Raw genomic sequence first — 20,833 nt, forward strand, 5'->3', positions numbered from 1 at the left:
CAATGTAATAAAGGCCTGACTGTGTCATGAACTTAGGAGTAGATTGTAGGAGACCCCTCCCCCAGTTGAACTGTGAGTTAATGAGTGGAAATTCCCCAGAGGATACCTGGGTGGGGTCTCAACATTTGTAACTGGATAACTGTGGTCTGGAAGGGAGATGGGTTTTTATGACCTCTAGGGAGTCACCTACACCCACAGTGTTTTAACTGTCACGCACACTCACTCACGAGCACTCACATAGACATGCGGGAGTGCGCACATGTAGGCATTCACGTGCTCGTGCACATAGACACAGACACAGAGTTTGCAGCACACCGTGGGGAGGTTTTATGATAGGGTCGCCCCTACAAAACTTTGTTTCACAGACAAAGGAGTGAAGATTTTGCAGAGGGGCACCGGCCTGGCAAGTCTTCCCTTCTAGAAGATGCATGCTTAAATGAGGATAAATGAAGATGAGTAAAGATGAGTAAAGATGAATAAAGATGAATAAAGTTTTGTGAAAATGACTACTGAGTCCGGTGCCGTCTGCTCGAGGAATAAAAAGAACCGGGGTAAAACTGATTTCGCAACAAAACATACCAGTGACGGAGAGGATGATACTGTTGCTTTGTGTCCCTCCTTCAGTCTCATACCAGTACTCTCCACTGTCGCCTGCATAAACAGGTTGAATGGAGCAGGATGATCCTGTTGGTGTCCTCTTGTTAGTTTTACTACATGATACCTTCCCTTTGACGTTATGCACAACATCACAATAATCGACTCCTTCACAGTGAAATGTTATTGATTCGTATTCAAAGAACTGCAGTCTGTTTGGAACAACACAAAGAGAAACTGCATCTGAAACAAAGAAAAACAAAAGACTCACTTTAGAGTTTTACTATTAAACCAACATACTACACTCAGTGAATAACAAATAAATAAATAAAACAATAAAAACATCACAAAAAATCTAATTTTTTTCCTCTAAATTGATTGCTTTTCCAAAATGTGAATTAAAGTTGATATATATGATAAAACTCACCAACTTTCTCATCCTTTACGCCCAGCAGAATCATGATGCTTATCACTAAAGAAGATAAAAGAGCTACTCAGTTACTAAAATATGTATAATTACTAAAAGTAATACTAAAAATACCACATCTAATATGGAGTCCACAAAAATACAACAGCCTACTTTAATAACCTAAATTTATTAACAATGTAGAACTAGAGAAAGTACTCACACAGTCTGATGCAGAGAGCTCTGATCTCCATGTCGTCTTGATGTAGACGGAAAACTTAACAGTCGTGAGCACAGGTGTCTCTTTGCTACTAAAAGCTATTCAATAATCTAGTTTTAGTAAAGCTGTTTCCAAAGACGCTGAGTGTCTTTTGTGTCAAGTCAAGCCTCACTGTTTCAGTTCACTGTCAGTGGGCGGAACAACAAACCAGTTCAGACTAATGCTGTGTTTGATGCAGCTTGTAGACTGGTTCCTGTTTCCTGTGCTCAGTTTGGTGAACGGTGCAGAAACGCATCACAAAAATAGTGAACATTTTAAGCCTCTTTGCGGGTTAGCCCAGGCACTCAGAAAATCACCAAAATCATTGAAGCCACTCAGTCACAGGGCATTTAATATTGCTTTAGATAAATAAATGCTATTCTGGATCTGTGCATGTTCAATAGACATCTGTTTAAGATTTGTTGTTCCTATGGCAATGACCATTGAAAACATCACTTTAATTTAACTTTTGAACAGACGTATTGGCTACAGATCCACAATCCCCAAGTTTGTGGGTTGGAAACCTAAAAAACAAACTAGACTGGTCCCTGAATACAGATGAACTACTTTATAATATCTTTATGGAACAAAAACAACAACAAACACATCAGTACTGGAATTCTCCTCTCTTTCTCTTATTTCAAACAGAGAGACACAGAAAATCATTCGGCCCTGCAGCCATCAGGCTTTTTTAGTTCTCATACAAATAGCGGATGAGCTGTATCAGACTTTCCTTTTTATAAATAAAGTTCTTTTTCTTCTCCTTAATATTATTATTATTGTTATGTTTATTCGTCTTTGGGATATTACTCTCCTCTTCCACCACATCTGAAAGGTGTTCTTTTGGACTGAGATCTGGCGACTATGAAGACCATTTATATACAGTTAATTCATCTTCATATTGAAGAAACCAGTGCGAGATGATTTGAGCTCTTGTAAGAAACCATCACAACATGGGCACACTGTGATCTTAAAGTGGTGGACACCAGCAACAACACTCAGGTAGGCCGTGATTTTTTAAATATTCTCAGTTAGTACTAATAGGGGCAAAGTGTGCATAGAAATGCTCCCCTGCACCATTACACTGGATGGTAAGATCTTTTCAGTTCTTCAAAAGTTTTTTCTCTGGCAACCTCAAATAAAAAGATGACGACAATTTCATAAATAATTATTCAGAACTTTCACAGTTAAAGCACTTGACCATAGATTTAAAAGTTCACTGTTACTCTTAGTTTTTTAACTTTAACTTTACATTTCACGTAATTATGTTTGAGTGAACAAACAACTGCAGTCGTGACACCTATAAGTAAAAATAATGAGACTTTTATAACTGTTTGCAAGCATGTGAGAAAGAGGAAGCAGCTCTCCAAATGCAAATAAGTTCTTCAGAGCAGGAAGCAGTGTGGGCTTTTGTCTTTCAATGGGCATTTTCATGCTTCAGGTTTGTACCTTTGATCACATGTGCTGGTGTATGACATTATAACCGAAGACAAATCACTGAAATACAACAACTGCACTCTCCCTCTGAAAACAGCAAGGTTTGCAGTTTGCTAAAATTTATTGTGAAACATTTACAAATTGTAGTTTGTGGATCAAAATCACTCACAATCTCAACTTGATCTCAAGTTAACTGTACCATTAAAATTACTGCATAACAGCCAATTTAAAAGAATTTAAAAACAAAGCAATTATTTAAGTATATGATCAAATCTTTCTTTAATGTATTTATTATTTTTAGCATATAAAATACAATCAGATAAAAGTGAGACACATATTAGTACATAGAAAGTCATACTTCTCACTTGTGTCCACAAAAACAAACACAAATGAAAGTATCTTACTAGACAAGTAGCAATATTGCAGTAATTTTGCAGATGTTTGTCAGAATTATCGTGGTTGTCTTAAAAATGTATTCACATATATGACTTTTATTTTGTTTTTTATTGTTTTAACTTCTTAAAGATGTCACAGCACTTACATACACCTGCTGCTAAAAGCTTAAAAATACAGCATGCAAAATTCTTCACTGAGTATTCAGATTAATTATGATGTGATATTAACTCTTTAGCTTTGATGTTTCTATTTTTCATCAGTAGCTGAATCATTTTCTCTTGTGTCACAATAACATTTATAGTTGAGCAACCATTAGTTAGCTGTAGCTCCGAGTTTCCTAAAGTGAAGAAGTCCCACAAAAAGCAGCAGCAGAACCACCATCATCAGAGTGAAGACATTTCGTAAGATGAGGTAAATATGACAGCTGGGCTCTGAGGAGTGGTCTGTTAGAGTCTCTGTGTGATGGGATGCAGAGATGATAGAAATTACTTTGTGAGACACAGTGAACTTTCAATGTGTTAAATGCATTTTGTATAACAGTTTGGAAACAATATTCAATACACTGTTGCTGAATTGACTGACTGATTGAATATGACTGTCTCTGCTCTGGTTAAATATCCCAAAAGGTTGATTGTGTTCATCTGGACGTAGCGTTTTAAATGGGAGAAATGTTTTGACACTCATCCAAGTGACTTCTTTCTTCTTCTGGCTAATTATGTACTATCCTCATTTATAATATATCATATATGATATATGATTATTTAAACAAAAGACTAATCTAGTTAAGGTGGCAGAGACAGCCAAAATCCCAGACTTATTGCTTTACAGTAGTCGTCCATTAACCATAGAGTTAAAATCACAGAATCTGAGACCATCTTTAAAATATAGTCCGTGTAAATGTGTACTGTCAGCCCGTTCTCACTCCCGAGGCATAACATGCCAACATTTTGTCACGTCCCGCGGCGTTCCTGAGGAACACGAAAGGAGACCTTCGGCGTTCTTATGGTGCGCGGCGGGTTATGGGCGAAATCCAGTGCAATGACGCTCCCGCGGTAATAGACGTTCCAGCCCTGTATTCCAGCCCTAAACCTAACCTTATCCCTAGCCCTAACCATAACCTTTTTCCTGATCTTAACCAAGACTTTAATGATGTTAAATAGCGTGTTTCTAAGCGATTTGAAGAAAAAGAGCGAACATGTGTAGATTGAGTCCATACGGTTCTCATATTTCCTCATTTTTTTCAGAGGTCGTCATTTAGGAACGTGGTGGGTAGCCGAAAACGGAATATGTTGACGATTTGTCACCTAGCGTAAAATGTTACGGTTTGGGAGTGAGAACGTGTTGGTACTGTCTGCTTACATTTTTGCACTATAGCAATTGTTAATCAAATGTAATTATGCAGATTTTGTCACATGAATAAAAATGAATGGTTACAAAATACAATTTGACATCAGTGAAAGATTTTCACCCCTGTTTAAAGATAAATTGTTGGTAACATGGTTTTTACCATGAGTTTGTCTGACAGCATCTATAGATCTTGAATTTTTACTGTATTGATGGAATTTTTGTGTCATGTGGACATTAAACATTGGTGTTTGTCACCTGTGACACTGAGCCAGCTCTCCGGTGACTGTCCACCTCCTGAGATGTTGCACGTGTAAAGTCCCTCATCTGACTTTGAAACTCTGTGGATTATCATGTCTTCTGTGGAGCTGCTGTGAACATGAGCTCCATCTTTATAAAAATTAGAGGTGAAGTTGGAGGAAGCAGTTTTGTTTCTGCAGCGAAGAGTCACAGCTTCACCCTGCATCACAGGAACAGCAGGACTCTCCAGGATCACAGATCCAGCTGAATGACAAGAAACTGAGATTTAGTTGCTGTGAAATTTATTTAAACTAATTTTGAAAAAAAAAGTTGTCCCAGTGCAAACTTACCAGTGACAGTAATGTTGATGCTGTTGCGTCTGTTTGCTCCTGTAGTCTCACACCAGCGCTCTCCACTGTCGTCTGGATACACATTTTTTATTACGCACAATGATCCTGCTTTTCCCTGGTTGGTTTGACTACATGAGTTTATTTTCCCTTTGGAATTATGCACAACTTCCCAATAAACAGCATCCTCACAGTAAAATATCACTGATTCATATTCAAAGAACTGCAATCTGTTTGGAGCGATACGAAGAGAAACTGCATCTGTGAAAAAGAAAAAAAAGGTTTCAGACTTGTAATAAAAGTACTGTTTGTTAAACAATGAAAAAACATCACTTGAGCAAAATTACATGTTCACTAAAAACACTTTTTTTTCCTACTATTCATACATTCATACGTTGTCTGCTCCGACAAACACAAAACCATGAACAGTGTTCAGATCAATGAGGAAACTTATGACACTCACCAACTTTTTGATCATGTGCACACAGCAGGATCATGAGAGTCATCACTGAAGAGACCAAACAGCCACAGGTTACAAAATGTAAATGTATTTTAACATCTTATAAGTTGTACAACAAATTTGTAAAGACAAATTAATTATTAAATCTTTGGCATTTAATAATTACTATTATTTAATGGTGGCTATAACGATTAATAAATAAGCTGAACCTATATTTCATGTGAAAATAGACACTTACACAGTCTGATGCACGGAGCTGTGACATCCATGATGCTGTGCTGCTGACTGTGTAGACAACTGACAGTGAGCATGGGGGGTTCTACTGTGTGGTTTCTTTCTGCAGCTAAAGCGATGCTAAACAAAAATAGTTTTCAAAGAAGCTGCATTGCATTCAAGTTACCCACATATCAGGAGAAAAATACAGACTGATGCTTTCAGTGCAACTTGCAGTCATGTATAATTTCTCATGGTCACCTTCATACTTTGATGTACTAGCATGTTAACATACATTTAATAACATTAAACTCTTTATCAAAACTGAAAAAATAAAAAAATGTAATATTGACTTGCTGATGGCTTCATTATTTACTGCAGATCATTTAAAAATATTATTATTAGTGTTTACCGATAATTTAATTAAAGATCGGAGAGCTGCCTTTTTAATAGTTAATTCTAAGCTGTTATCACGACTGCCTCACCTGCTATTACAGTTTTTCAAATATAGATTGTTAATATTTTGTAGGGAAAAAAACAGCATTGTAACAAGTAGTATTTATCCATCAGAAGGTTGTTCACCTGTTTCTTTACTTGTAAAATTATTTGACCCAGTGAAACTCTTGACTTTGACTCTTGATTTTACCTGCATCTTAGCAGTCTTTCAGTCTGTTGATCCTTCTGTTGTCACCATAATCAAGATTTCATTGATGTGATGTGTAAGAAAGAGGAGGAATGCAGGCACTTACTGAGACATGAGGGAGGTTTATTGTAAACAACAGAAAACAAGGCAGGGATGGCAAAAACAGAACTAAAAATAACCTGAACTGGGAAAAACTAAAACTAAACAGCAAACCTGGAGTAAATATCACTAAAGATCTCTCTAAAATATATCATGTAAATTTTAAACCTTTGTGTTATAAAATAAATGAGGATATTAAAAGATGGAACTTAATACCATCCATCCATCCATCCATCCATTCGCTTCCGCTTATCCTTTTCAGGGTCGCGGGGGGCGCTGGAGCCTATCCCAGCTGTCATAGGGCGAGCGGCGGGGTACACCTTGGACAGGTTGCCAGTCTATCGCAGGGCTAACACACAGGGACAGACAACCATTCGCGCTCACATTCATTCACACATTCACACCTAGTGGCAATTTGGATTTTTCCAATCAACCTATCCCCACCAGTTCTCCTTGTGGGAACTTAATACCAATTTTTAAATTTCAAAATGAATATTTTTCCTAGGATGCTTTATCTGTTCCTAACACTCCCAGTTGAAATAACTGATAAACAATTTCAGGAGTGGGATAAAATAACCTCTAGGTTCATATGGCAGGGGAAAAGACCACGGATTAAGTACCAAACTATCCAGTATCCAGCTAAAGATAAAGGGGGGTTGGGGTTCCCATGTTTGAAAGATTACTATATTTCAGCTCAACTGAGGATCCTAGCGTGTTGGTGCAATGTAGACTACCAGGCAAGATGGAAAGAAATAGAAACAGTTGTCTCAAGAGATTTTCCGATTCAGGCAAGCTTAGGGGACGTGACACTTAATTTATCAAGGAAACCAATGTATTAACTTGCCTTTAAAACTCTGGTTACAATTTCTTAATAAGAATGATTGGATATGAAGAGGGCAGGATCTTAAGATGGTTATGATCTTGATTTTTTACTCAATAAGTTAGACAAAGATATAAAAAATGGGCAGGACGAGGCTTAATGGCATATTGTATGTTTTATGATAAGGGAACTCTTAGGGACTTCCAATCAGTAAAAGATCAATACCAGTTAAGCAATATGGATTTTTTCAGGTTTCTTCAAATTAGGCATTATCTACATAACTTTATACCTAAGAGAACAGATCTTTTCTCTCTTCCTGTTTTGAATATATTTGTCAAGGCTTACCATGTAGATCCTGGCCTCAAGGTGATTTCTAGATTGTATAAGGGTTTACAAGAGGTTAAGAAGTTGAACACTATCTACATTAAACAAAAATGGGAAAGGGAAACAAATGTAGCAATTTCAAATGATATCTGGTATCAGCAGAGTGCCTTTCAGTGGAAAATTTCTAGTTCTAATATATGGAGATGTTTTGGTTGGAAGAGTAGGTTATTCTAATCACTGCCGTGGGAATAAAACACTTCCACTTGTTTTGGTCTTGCCCATTGATCAACACTTGTTGGGAGTTATATTTGACAGTAATATTACCTTTGAAAAACATATTAGCTCAGTTGTACAGCGGTCCTTTTTCAGACTGAAGCTTTTATCTAAGGTGAAATCATTTTTATCTTTGAACATGCTTTGACCATATTTTTCACACTATAAGGCACACTTAAAATACTTTAATTTCATCAAAAATGGACAGTCCACCTTAAGTATGAATTCTGGTTGTGCTTACTAACTGATTTTATGTGGTACCCAGTGCTCAAAAATGTGTCAAAAAATGTTTTAGTACGACTTTGGTAAGCTACATGGTAGTCGTAATATACTGCAACAATATGGAAATAGAGCAGCTGCGAGAGAATTCAACATTAATGAATCAATCGTACTGAAGAAGAGGACGCAAGAAGAATGAGTTGAGTAAAGTTTGGCTTATTTCTTTTTGTTTTTTTGTTTCCTGTTCTCATGCTGTCCTCCCATAGGTGCCCAGCATGAGTAGAGGTCTCTTTTTTTCCTCTTGTACTTTCCCCATTGTTGTGGTTTATCGTTAACAGTTCAGCTTTGTGTTTTCATCTGAAATCATTGAGTGTGAGAGTATGAATGTTTCCCACGGCAAGGAGCAGTAAAACAATGTTGTTAAAGAGATGCAATGCCAATAAAGCATTCATTCATTCATTCTGTTATTTGACTATTTTGTTTTGCTTAATGTGCCTTATGTTCCGAAAAATATGGTATTATATCCCAGTTGGACAATTGTAACCCCTTGTCATGGGGTTTTGACTCTTTGACTCAGTGGTTTTTGGTGTTGGTTATTATTATCGTATGTTTCAGGTTAATTCTTGTTTACCTGTTCTTTGCGGTAGGGTTTTGGTTATATTTTGAGCTCCTTCTGTTCTGTGTCTCTGTGCCTGCCCTGGTCCCATGTCTCTGTGTTTCCCCTGAGTCTGTAAGTTCAGTCTGTTTTACTTTGAAGGTCCACGTCTCAGGTTAATTTATTCTGTTTTGTTTCCCTCGGTCTCTGTGTCTATACTGTCTTTTGTATTTAAGGCCCTGTGTTCTCCGTGCTTAGTGTCGTGTCGTCACTGTCTCATCCCTGGAGCTGTGTGATTTTCCCTGTGTTTCCTCGTGTCTCAGTTTATCATTCCCTAGTTTAGTGTGATATTCTGTATCGCCGTTAGGCCTGGAATAAAGCAGTGATTTTTGAGTTTAGTTATCTTTCCGTGAGTCTGCACTTGGTTCTTATCTTGCCTCCACATAGCAATTCCATGACACTCTTTATATGTTGGAGTTAGTCAGACCTGCCTTGCAAGACTGCAGTTGGTCCAGAATGCTCGTCTTCTGACACAAACTAAAAGTTGTGAACAAATTTGTTTACATGTAGGGGACATGGCAAACAGGTGGAAGAAGATGATGTGGTCAGACGAGACCAAAGTTGAACTTTTGGGAGGTAAATATTATATTGGAAAATCTGTTAGTGTATATAAGACTTTTTTTTCTGTTTTTTATAAAAAGCTCATATGTCAGCAGAGCCATAGAACTGAAAAAAAAAATGTAAGATAAGAACTTCAGATCCTGAAGTGTGTGAGGACAGAGAAGGATCAGCTTTATTTCAGATTTGAAAGAAAAACTTCTTTATATTTCAGGTTCTCTTCTCTTCGTGATTACAGCAGCTGCCCTCAGATTCAGACCTCAGCACTACTACTACTACTCAGCACTCAGCACTGGTTTATTGCACTTTTTTGCAATTTGTGTAATTACTATGCACTTAATGCACACATATTATTAAAATTTGGGCTATAATGGTTGTATTGATGTATAGCAACTTGAAATGCTCCCAAAAATGGCACTACAGCATGTAAAAATATAATATAAGCTCTGGCGGACTTGGTGGTCTTAAAGGGTTAAACACTGAACGTACTCAGCTGCATGAAGAGCACATGAGATTTTCTCTGATACAATTAAATAAAATCTGATGAAGGTCAAAGGTTGTCACTTGTTGAATAAACAATCTGGAATTCTTTCACACGGTTGTTTTTTTTTGTTTTGTTTTATTTTTTTGCCAAATAGTGTGTTATTTACCATAAAGTAATGCATAGTCATTTATGCCAGTAAATGTAACCAGAGAGTATATGTTTTTTTAAATATATAACTTTATATATAACTTTCTATAGGACAGAATATAATATCTTTATGAACAAGTCCAGAGCCTCTGAGGATTATCTGAGTACAGTACAAAGGTTCAGCTTAAGTTTACTATCAGATTTTTTCGTGTGTTTGATGTAACTTTAAAAACAGAAGACTTAATTATTTGCTTGATGGTTAGGTATTCCCCTACAAATGGCCTGCATTTTTGTATAGCGCTTTACTAGTCCCTAAGGACCCCAAAGCACTTTACACATCCAGTCATCCACACATTCACACACTGGTGATGGCAAGCTACAAACTACAAACTAAACTCATCTTTGTAAACTAGTCAAACAAATTTCAACAGTTGCAAGGAAACCACACTGAAACAAATCACAATGAACCAGAGAAGAAAGAATGATGTGGGAAAACAAATAAGTGAAGCACACTTAACTAAATGAATGATTCTACAAAGATGGAGGGAAAGACTGAGGAAGTACACTGAGGAATTGAACAAAGGTGCATGCAATCACCAATCAGAAAGGCAAGACTGATAAAAGTCATGCTAAACATGATTCAGACTAAACAAAAATACTCAGTCTAAGCCAGGATCAAAACTCCATATTGCCAGAACTACTGGAACTCTTTTAAAACCACTGAAAGAGAGTATACAATATGTAAAAGAAAAGAAAAATATAAAATGAATATGACTTAAAAACAGACAGAAAGTGTTTAAAGTTAGCCTCCATTAAACATTAAAACCGTGATTTAACCTCCTAAGACCCGAACTCTTCCATGGAAATCATTTTTAATTTCTCTTTGATATTTGGGCATATTGGGACCTCATAAATGTAAAAACAAAGAATTGCCAGATTTTTTTTTTTTTACCTGATTTTTGTTTCTGACAAAAATGAGATCCACATATGAGGACATTTGTTTTTAATTTTTGATAGAACAGTGGCCACATAAGTGTCCACATAAGTGGATATCAGAAAAAAATTGTGTTTTTAGGTCTAGACAACCCAAAATGTGATGTCCACATATGTGGACGCCAGGTCCTATGAGATTAATTTCACATCTGTAAAATTCTGCCCCCTACAGTATTATATATTTTTTTCTTGTCACAAATGACGTTTTTCTTTATTATTTCAAGTGTATAAAATGTACAGTCGTGGCCAAAAGTTTTGAGAATCACATAAATATTGGAAATTGGAAAAGTTGCTGCTTAATTTTTCATAATAGCAATTTTGCATATACTCCAGAATGTTATGAAGAGTGATCAGACGAAGTCCTTCTTTGCCATGAAAATTAACTTAATCCCAAAAAAACCTTTGCACTGCATTTCATTGCTGTCATTAAAGGACCTGCTGAGCTCATTTCAGTAATCTTCTTTTTAACTCAGGTGAGAATGTTGACGAGCACGAGGCTGGAGATCATTATGTCAGGCTGATTGGGTTAAAATGGTAGAGCTTACATGTTAAAAGGAGGGTGATGCTTGAAATCACTGTTCTTCCATTGTTAACCATGGTGACCTGCAAAGAAACGTGTGCAGCCATCATTGCGTTGCATAAAAATGGCTTCACAGGCAAGGATATTGTGGCTACTAAGATTGCACCTAAATCAACAATTTATAGGATCATCAAGAACTTCAAGGAAAGAGATTCAATTCTTGTTAAGAAGGCTTCAGGGAGTCCAATAAAGTCCAGCAAACACCAAGATCGTCTCCTAAAGAGGATTCAGCTGCGGGATCAGAGTGCCACCAGTGCAGAGCTTGCTCAGGAAAGGCAGCAGGCAGGTGTGAGCGCATCTGCACACAGTGAGGCGAAGACTTTTGGAAGACGGCCTGGTGTCAAAAAGGGCAGCAAATAAGCCACTTATCTCCAAAAAAACCCATCAGGGACAGATTGATCTTCTGCAGAAAGTATGGTGAATGGACTGCTGAGGACTGGGGCAAAGTCATATTCTCCGATGAAGCCTCTTTCCACATTTTGCCACATGCCCACAGGCACGGGAGCTTTAGAGTTTAATAAGGCTGCAGCACGTTGCAATACCAAGAGTAACCACTAGATTGCAGCAGTGGAAAGGTTTTCCCTTCATTACATAATAATGCGTGCTCTTCCACAGATTATCAGTCATCACCAAAAGTGCTAAAGAAACTGCATTAGTATTGTATTAGTTGTTCATATTTATAATACTCAACCAATGCTGGTGTATCAGTACAGCCATAACTGTTTACATAAACTCTTCACATGTTTACTTCATCCCAATTCCAATTGATATACATACCAAAGAAAAGAGTTAAAAATTAATCAGTGTCATGTCAGCCTCTACCTCACATGAACTGCTGAGCTTTGCTGTTTAAAACATATTTCTTGCATTTGAAGCCTGTATAATGTATATTGTTACTTGGCCCTGGGACACATGTATTGAATCTTTTTCTCTTTTCTATTTCAAAGCAGGAGATTAAGTGGTGATCAGCCTGACAGTAAGATAAGCTTTGTTCATAATGGCCACTATTGAGACTTCCCTGTCTCATCTTTGCAGGCTTAGTATTTAAGTATTTATTCTATACAGGTTCATTTTGAAAACAACTCCTGGAGGTTTTACTTAGTTCAGTGCCAACAGTCACTGATGGCAGAGAAAGTTCAGTATTTATCTCATCTGGTTCAGGTATGCAATGCAATGCATAATCTAAGAAGAATACTACAAATAAACTAAGTCATAAATAATACAAAATAAATAATTAATGTGATGAAGCTATGGCTTCGCATGCCTCAGCATATGTCTGAATGCATGCCTTACCAGTTTGTACTTCTGGGTGGCTCTGGTTCAGGTGGTAGAGCAGCTCAGCTACTGACTGGAAGGTTGGTGGTTCGATCCTTGGCTTCCCCAGTCTGCATGTCAAGTATCCTCGGGCAAGATACTAACCCCAAGTTGCTCTCAGTCCATCAGAGTGTGAATGCTTAGATTGCACTTAAGTATAGAAGGAAGTGAATGGATGAATGAGGCATGTTGTATACAGTGCTTTGAGTACTCAGAGAGAGTAGAAAACCACTATATAAGAACCAGTCCATTTACCATTTCGGTACAGCCTAAGGCTGGCACATTGTTAAAATCCATATTGCACTTCATCGTGAAATATGCTGAAGGTTTTTTTATCCTTAAACTGATATTTGGCCTATGAATTATAAGCTTACTATAAATATTGAAGCAGAAAAGAGCTGAGCAGCACCTCTCAGCATCTTAATCATATCTTCTTCTCACTTCTCAAGAGACACAGTTTGACCTACAAAATTAGCCTGTTTTCTTTGACTCGACTGAACAGTTTCTGCTGCAGCATGAAACAAGCCTGTGCACTAGACCACACATAAAGGCATGCTCAGTAGCAAACTTTGCAGGTGTATTTCACTGCTTACCACAAATTTGGTTCATCTGTTTTGGAAAACAAAGTAATGTGACACATTTATATTAGTGGTTGACCACAGTGAGAACCTGCTGTTTACAAGAAATGAGCTGCAGCAGCTTTTTTCTTTTGAACAGCATTCGTGCAAAAGCAAAAAGAGAAGATGCAACAAGTGGCTTAATTTAAAAGTCTACATAACAGACAGAAGCGTTTGTTAGTATGTGAACTTTATTGGTACTTATAGTTCTTTATTGTTTAGTTATATACCCAGCAGACCATGTACAGCTTCTTAAATCGCAATAACAATATGTGATACTTCATCGTCTTCAATTCCACTCAGATGTGATTTTGTCTTCAGTCAGCTCTTTTTTTGAGACCTGTCATATAAAAAAAGAAGTACAGAACAAAACATGTATTTATTTTCTTTAAAGGATAAAAAAATGCTTTTGTTTGTGTCACACACCAGAAATAAACTCCATATAGCAGCTACTTAAAAAAACAGTAATTTTGTGCCTTGAACAAAAGTTTTTTTTATTATTATTGCTAGTATTTAATATTTACCATGCACCACATATTACATATTATTTGAATGCAATACATGAAGAATCACTAATCAAAGTTAATCTTACCTTTGAGTTCAGTCTCGCCCGGACATAAGATATAGTAAATGGCTCTAGAAGATAACGTCTCATCATCTAGTGGAGAGATGCAGACGGAGTGAGAGGACAGACGATCACAGTAACATCACTGATGATGAAAACTATTTTCTATTTTCTGTATTCATTAGATCTAATTTTAATTTTTCATTTTAATTTTCTTGACAATCAGAAGAAAATAATAGCATTCTTACATCCGAACATTATTTTTTGGCAGTTTCATCTTAATGAAATAATTATCTGATGCTCTAAACAGCTTCTTGATTTTTATCCTACATTTCATTAACACTGCTAGTCAAGCTTCAGTGTTGCTTTCCTAGCATTGCAGAACTCAGATATACAAAAATTTTATTGCACAATATATATATATTATTTCTCAATACTAAAGTTTTTAATGAGTTTTTGGATATTTTTTCTCTTGAGCCTCTCGGGGTAATTAATTCGTTTTATTAAAATTATTTAGAATGGAACATTCACGCTACTGTGTACACATTTTAAAAATGTAGGAAAAACAACACCAGAAAGAAGACTCTTTTAATGCTTTGAATGTGTTTGTTTAAAATGTAATTTATTCATACATGCATGTGTGTGTGTGTGTGTGTGTGTGTGTGTATGTATATATATGTATATATATATATATGTATATATATATATATATATATATATATATATATATATATATATATATATGTATATGTATATATACACCGTAATTGTCGGGCTATAAGCCGCTACTTTTTGCACAAGCTTTGAACCCTGCGGCTTTTAGTCAGGTGCGGCTAGTGTATGTACAAAACAGGATTTTCCCCTGATTTTACCTTGTGCGGCTAATATTCAGGTGCGCTTTGTAGTCCGGGAAATACGATATATATATAATATATATATATGACCATGAAAAATAAATCAAAATAACAGTTTTTTTCAACATTAATGAACACAAAGTTTTATGTCTCTTAGCTTATAAAATATTACCTTTATTTCTGTACCAGCAATCGTTGCCAAAATACATTCCAAGCAACAGCACCAGAGCACTCAATAAAGCAATGACAAGGATCCAAGGTGCGTCCTCAGAAGGGAAAAGGTCTGCATCTTTGAAACAGTGTTGAATGTGGAAAAAATTTAAAAAAGAAAGGGAAGATAAAATACCTGAAGATTACACAAGTTTTTAAAAAAATCTTGGATATTTTACGCATCTGATTAACTTACTTATATCAACCATTACCACAAAAAAGTATTTTACTACTGAAAACTCTGGACTGTATTTGATTGATGAAATAAATAAAATGCTAAATAAAATACAAAAAAAAATTGAATTGTTTGCTCCTCCAAAATGGAAAATTAAGTTTATATAAACAAGAACATAGCTGGTACTCACCAACTCTCTCAGCTTGAACTCCCAGCAGAATCATAATGGTCACCACTGAAGAGATAAAAGAGTTGCTGACTTGCAGGTAATAATAAAACATTTTGTTACATATCATAACTTGCCCACTAGGCTATGGGCTACTTCATTTTAAAGTAAAACAAACGAAATCATTCCATTTTAGACAGAATTTATAACTTTAACCTATATAACCTATATATATAACCTTTAACCTTTAAGGTGGAATACAGATATGACAAAGATGACATCTCATGTTTCATAAAAATACAGTCCTTTCTGTTACAAAGGACTGAACAAAAAACAAAACTGACACATTTATCAAGATAAATCAAAATGCATTTATTTATTGTATATTATATTTACCAATTTTATCTATTATATATTAAATGTATCTATTATTTATGTTTATTTATCTTATTTGTTTATATATATAATTATTTTTTTTCTAATGAAAATGGGAAATTACTCACACAGTCTGATGCCGAGAGCTCCGACATCCATGTTTTTTTGCTGCAAACTGAAGACTGAGGTGTTACGGCAGTGAGCACGGGTGTCTTTCTGCTGCTCAAACTTTTTAAATATCCAATATTTTTAAAACTTCATGCAATGCAACAAAGTAGTTTAATGAAAGTAGTTTCCAGTGAGACCGATTTGCTTTTGTGACAAGTCAAGCGTCACTGATAGTCAAGTTCACTGTCAGTGGGTGGAACAAGTAACCACTTCAGACTTTTGCTGCATCTGACACAATTAGCAGGCTGGTTCATGTTTCCCACGCTCGCATTGTTACTTTGATGTTTATCACTAGCTTACAATGACTTAACTGATGGTACAGTAATATTGTTGCTGAAAAACAAGAAAATCAAGATAAACTCAAATCTTCTTCAAAGTTCATTGAGTATAAAATATTTACCAAATTTATATTTATTAAGATATTTCAACACAATTATAAACAAATAATAAAAAAGAACACAATTTTCTTGCAGGCACAAGAGAAACATTGTTGAAGAATATATGAAAGCCATCAATAGTTACAATATTTAAATAATTTTAGTGATAATCTGTTCAGTAGATAAAGAGATCTAAGGAGCTTGCAAAGAAAAGCGTCTGGACTTCTTTGAGTTGCTTGAAGATGTTTCACCTCTCATCGAGAAGCTTCTTCAGTTTTAAGGTCAAATGGTGGAGAGTCCCAGATTTAAACCCAGTGGGAGTTTCCCCCCAAAGAGGGACAAACAAAGGACCCCCTGATGATCCTCTAAGTCAGCGGTCCCCAACCTTTTTTGGGCCACGGACCGGTTTATGCCCGACAATATTTTCACGGACCGGTCTTTAAGGTGTCGCGGATAAATACAACAAAATTAACCTAGTACCGGTACCGAAAAAAAGAAGATTTATTCATAACACACGTGAAAAGACCCAGGAAAACCGAGTTAACGATAAAAACAATAACAAAATAACGCTGAAAACCGATAAAAACCCTGAAAACCATGCATTTCACACCTGAGCCTCTACTCTCGCGGCCTGGTAATTCAATTTATTTATTTTTACCAAACGACTCACGGACCGGTACCGGGCCGAGGCCCGGGGGTTGGGGACCACTGCTCTACCTAATCACATGAGCCAAGGTGTGAAAGCGGGTGTGGGTCACAATCAGCCAGGGTTTCGGGTGAGCTCATTGTGAAACCTGGCCCCACCCTATCATGTGATTTCCTGAGGTCAGATGGCCCAGAATGTGAGTGGGCGTTAAGGTGTCTGGGAAGGGATCTCAAAACTGGATTATAGTTGGTGTCGTAAACCACCGCCTCTGTTCAAAGATGGCCGCTCACAGTGAACGTAAATGGCTTCTTTCACTCCTCTTTCAAACCATCTGTCCTCTCTGTCCAAAATGTGAACATTGGCATCCTCGAAAGAGTGACCTTTGTCCTTTAGATGCAGATGAACTGCTGAGTCTTGTCCCGTGGAGGTGGCTCTTCTACAAGACTCAGCAGTTCATCTGCATCTTGTCTTGGACAGTTCCTTCAAGCTGGACAAACATGTGTCCTCTGTGGTTAAATTGAGTTTCAATCAATTGCGTCCAATCTCTAAGGCCAAACCCTACATACCATGTAAGGACTTGGAAAAACGAATCCGTGCCTTTGTTACATCAAGATTAGATTACTGTAATTCCCTTTATACTGGTCTCCATTCTGCCCTTGTTTACAAACTTCAGCTCGTTCAAAATGCGGCTGCGCGTCTTTTAACTGGCAGGTTTGAGTCTATTACTCCAGTTCTTTCCGACCTGCACTGGCTCCCTATTAAATTTTGCATTGATTTTAAAATCTTATTGCTCACTTTTAAAATCATAAATAACATCGCGCCCAGCTATCTTACGGATCTCCTCAGCTTTTACACCCCTGGGAGAGCGCTTAGTTCAGCAGGCCAAATGCTTCTGGTGCGACCTAGATCGCGGCTTAAGACCAGAGTTGACCGCGCATTCGCTGCTGTTGCACCCTACCTCTGGAAAAATCTCATTCAGGTGTCTGATTCAATTCAATCTTTTAAATCTCGTTAAAAATCTTATTTTTTTAGCCTTGCTTTTCCCGCCTCTTAGAGCCCGCATTTTTAAGTGTACTGTAACTTACCTTTCTCGCTTTATCAATGTTATAATGTTTTAACCTTCAGCCTTTGGGGTTGTGCCTACTATGCCTGGTGTATTATTGGTTAGTTATGTCTCCCACCTGTTAGGATATTTTATTTGCAATCCTTTTATTTTATTTTTTATTTGTATTATTTTATCTATTTGTATTTATTATTGCTCTTAATTCATTCTGTGAAGCACTTTGGCATACCTGTGGTTTTTAAATGTGCTATATAAATAAAAGTATATCATATCGTATTGTTTTGATTGTTTAGTTCTTTGTTACTGAGAGTGGGTTCTCTGTGTGTTACTGTAGGTGTACTGCAGGATGATGCGATAAGAGAGAGATTGCCATGAGTCTGCATAAATCTTTTTTTGAACTCTTTGCTTTTTCTGCATTAAAGGTTAATGTTCATGTCAGTAAGAATCTGTAACTTACACTTACTTTTCATTTTTACATGATCAATTTATCAGTAATTTTTCCTAAGAAGCAGAGTCAGTCAGCAGACTGTGTCAGTAAACAAAACCACATGAGATTTCACCCACTTAAGAAGTGAAACAGGGGAGAGGGCAGAATGATCTCTCTTATCTTTATTGTAGAGGACAATCTTAACAGGTAAATCAAGGCATAGATAACCTCTAAATTTTGAATAAGTCTGCATATAATGTGAAATTTGTTGTTCTGGTCACCTCACGTTGCCATACCATGAGTAACCACTAGAATGCAGCAGACTACATAATGATCTGTGATAATCCACATATTATCATTGATGAACAAAACACCTGAACAAACTGTTTTAATATTACTTAACAATTCTGTGTTCATGCAGTCCCGATCAAATGTTTAAGACCACTTGAAAGATATGAATATTTTGAATGGTTTGATCTTAACAAGGCACCAAGTTGAGCCTCAACATGCAACAGTAAGATTTGGGAGTGGGACAAAACATTTTTTGAGCATGCACTTTATTTAAAACAACTTTTATTGACAACAACACTTAAACTGAAACATGCTGTTTTACAGCTGATCACAAGTTTAGGACCACATGCCTTTAAAAGGCCAAATCTGTGCAAAATATGGATTCATTGTCGTTTTCTCTCAGGTAATCACACTGTCATGACTTTCTGATGGCAAAGGCAAAAAAAAATTTTTTTTTGAAGGTGGTCACGTTGTTGAACAGGGTCTCCCGCAGTGCACCATCGCTGCTGAGGTGGAACACTGTAAGATAGTCATTTGGAATTTCTCAAATGATCTGAGGGTTTTGGGGGAAAAAAAGTCAAGTGAAAGACTCAAAAAAATTTCACCAGCACGGAGCCGGAGGATCCAATTGGCTGTCCGTCAAGACACTGGATGATCCTCGACCCAAATTAAGGCCGTTACTGGTGTTGACTGCAGCCCCATAACCATCAGACGGCATCTGAGACTGAAGGGCTTCAGAAACATAAAACTTCTTCAAAGGCCTTGTATCCTTGAAACGCAACAGAACCGAACGTTTGGAGTACCACACATGGGACACTGAAAGGTGGAAGAGAGTTTTATTCTCTGATGAGAACCTTGACGGTCCTGATGGTTTCCAATGTTACTGGCATGAGATCCACACCCCACCTGAGATGTTTTCTACATGCCACACTGGAGGGGGCGCCATAATGGTCTGGAGTGATTTTTCCTTCAGTGAAACAGTGGAGCTTCAGGAGGTGCAGGGGGGTCAAACGGCTGCTGGTTATGTCCAGAGGTTGCAGAGAATCCCTCATGACTGAGGGACTTCGTCTGTGTGGCAAATGGGTTTTTCAACAGGACAATACTACAGTACACAATGCCCGCAGCACAAGGGACTTCTTCCAGGAGAATTACATCACTTTTTTTAGGCCATACTGTATGTCCCTCTGATTTAAATCCACTTACGAACCTTTGGGGATGAATGGTAAGGGAAGTTTACAAAAAGGGCCAACAGTTCCAGACAGTGACCTGTATTCACCATTCACCATGTTTCCAACCAACTCATGGAAACACTTGCATCAAGCATGCTGCAATTAATTTTTGATATGTTCAACAATAACAGTGGAGCTACTCATTATCAGTTCATGTTTGGAACTTTGATTTCTGTTTTGGGTGGGTTTAAAGGTGTGATCCTAAAGTTTAGATCAGCTGTAAAGCAGTTTAAAAGTTGTTTTAAATAAATTGCATGCTCAAAAAACTGTTTTTCTCACTCCCATTTCTTCTTGTTGCACACTGAAGCTCTACTTGGAACCTTGTTAAGATCCAACCATTCAAAATATGATTTTTCTTGCCATTTTTCAAGTGGTCTTAAACTTATGCAATCCAAAAAATTACATTGCATATTGTAATTCATCACAAAACATGATGAACCATTATAACTTTATAAAAAGACTTGCAAAGTGACAAAGTTCTGTTTACGTTCCTGTTTTTTGGATAAAAACCAAACAAAAAAAGATTAAGTGAAGGCTCTTTTTTAATCATCTTTTTAAGAACCAGCTCAAAACGGTTTACATGCTGAGATTATAGTACAGTGGAACCCCGACTTACAAATACCCCATTTAACGAAAAATTCAAGTTACGAAGGCACTGAACGGCAATATTTCTGTAACGTAATCCGCTGGCTCTGATTGGCTGAGCCTACAATGCCCACAATGCCTTCCGAATCATGTGACAACCGCTTGGCTTTCGTAACTGTTCCACTTGAACATTGTTCTAGTTAGCTTTTTTCAAAGAAACCTGTAAGTCACTTAAAGTCAAGTTCACTTATATAATGTGTCCGTCATAATAACGTTACAG

The 20,833-nt window shown here is 36.9% G+C and overlaps 2 protein-coding genes across 5 annotated transcripts in view; one reads left to right on the top strand and one right to left on the bottom strand.

The window, feature by feature from the left end:
* The window catches only part of LOC148103660 (acyl-coenzyme A thioesterase 2, mitochondrial-like), a 139,268-nt gene that overhangs the window by 40,003 nt on the left and 78,432 nt on the right, over window positions 1-20,833 (top strand). The gene's annotated exons all lie outside the window — the stretch shown is intronic.
* On the bottom strand, window positions 3,405-5,752 carry LOC148103663 (obscurin-like). The gene is made up of 5 exons (XM_087839510.1): window positions 5,722-5,752; window positions 5,487-5,531; window positions 5,027-5,284; window positions 4,695-4,940; window positions 3,405-3,547 (listed from the first exon to the last, which is right to left on the bottom strand). Exons 1-5 carry the CDS (start codon window positions 5,750-5,752, stop codon window positions 3,405-3,407), a joined length of 723 nt encoding a protein of 240 aa, XP_087695636.1.

This window comes from Neolamprologus brichardi, chromosome 3 (genome assembly GCF_056152115.1).
Source record: "Neolamprologus brichardi isolate AB-2024 chromosome 3, ASM5615211v1, whole genome shotgun sequence".
Classification (NCBI taxonomy): Eukaryota; Metazoa; Chordata; class Actinopteri; order Cichliformes; family Cichlidae; genus Neolamprologus; species Neolamprologus brichardi.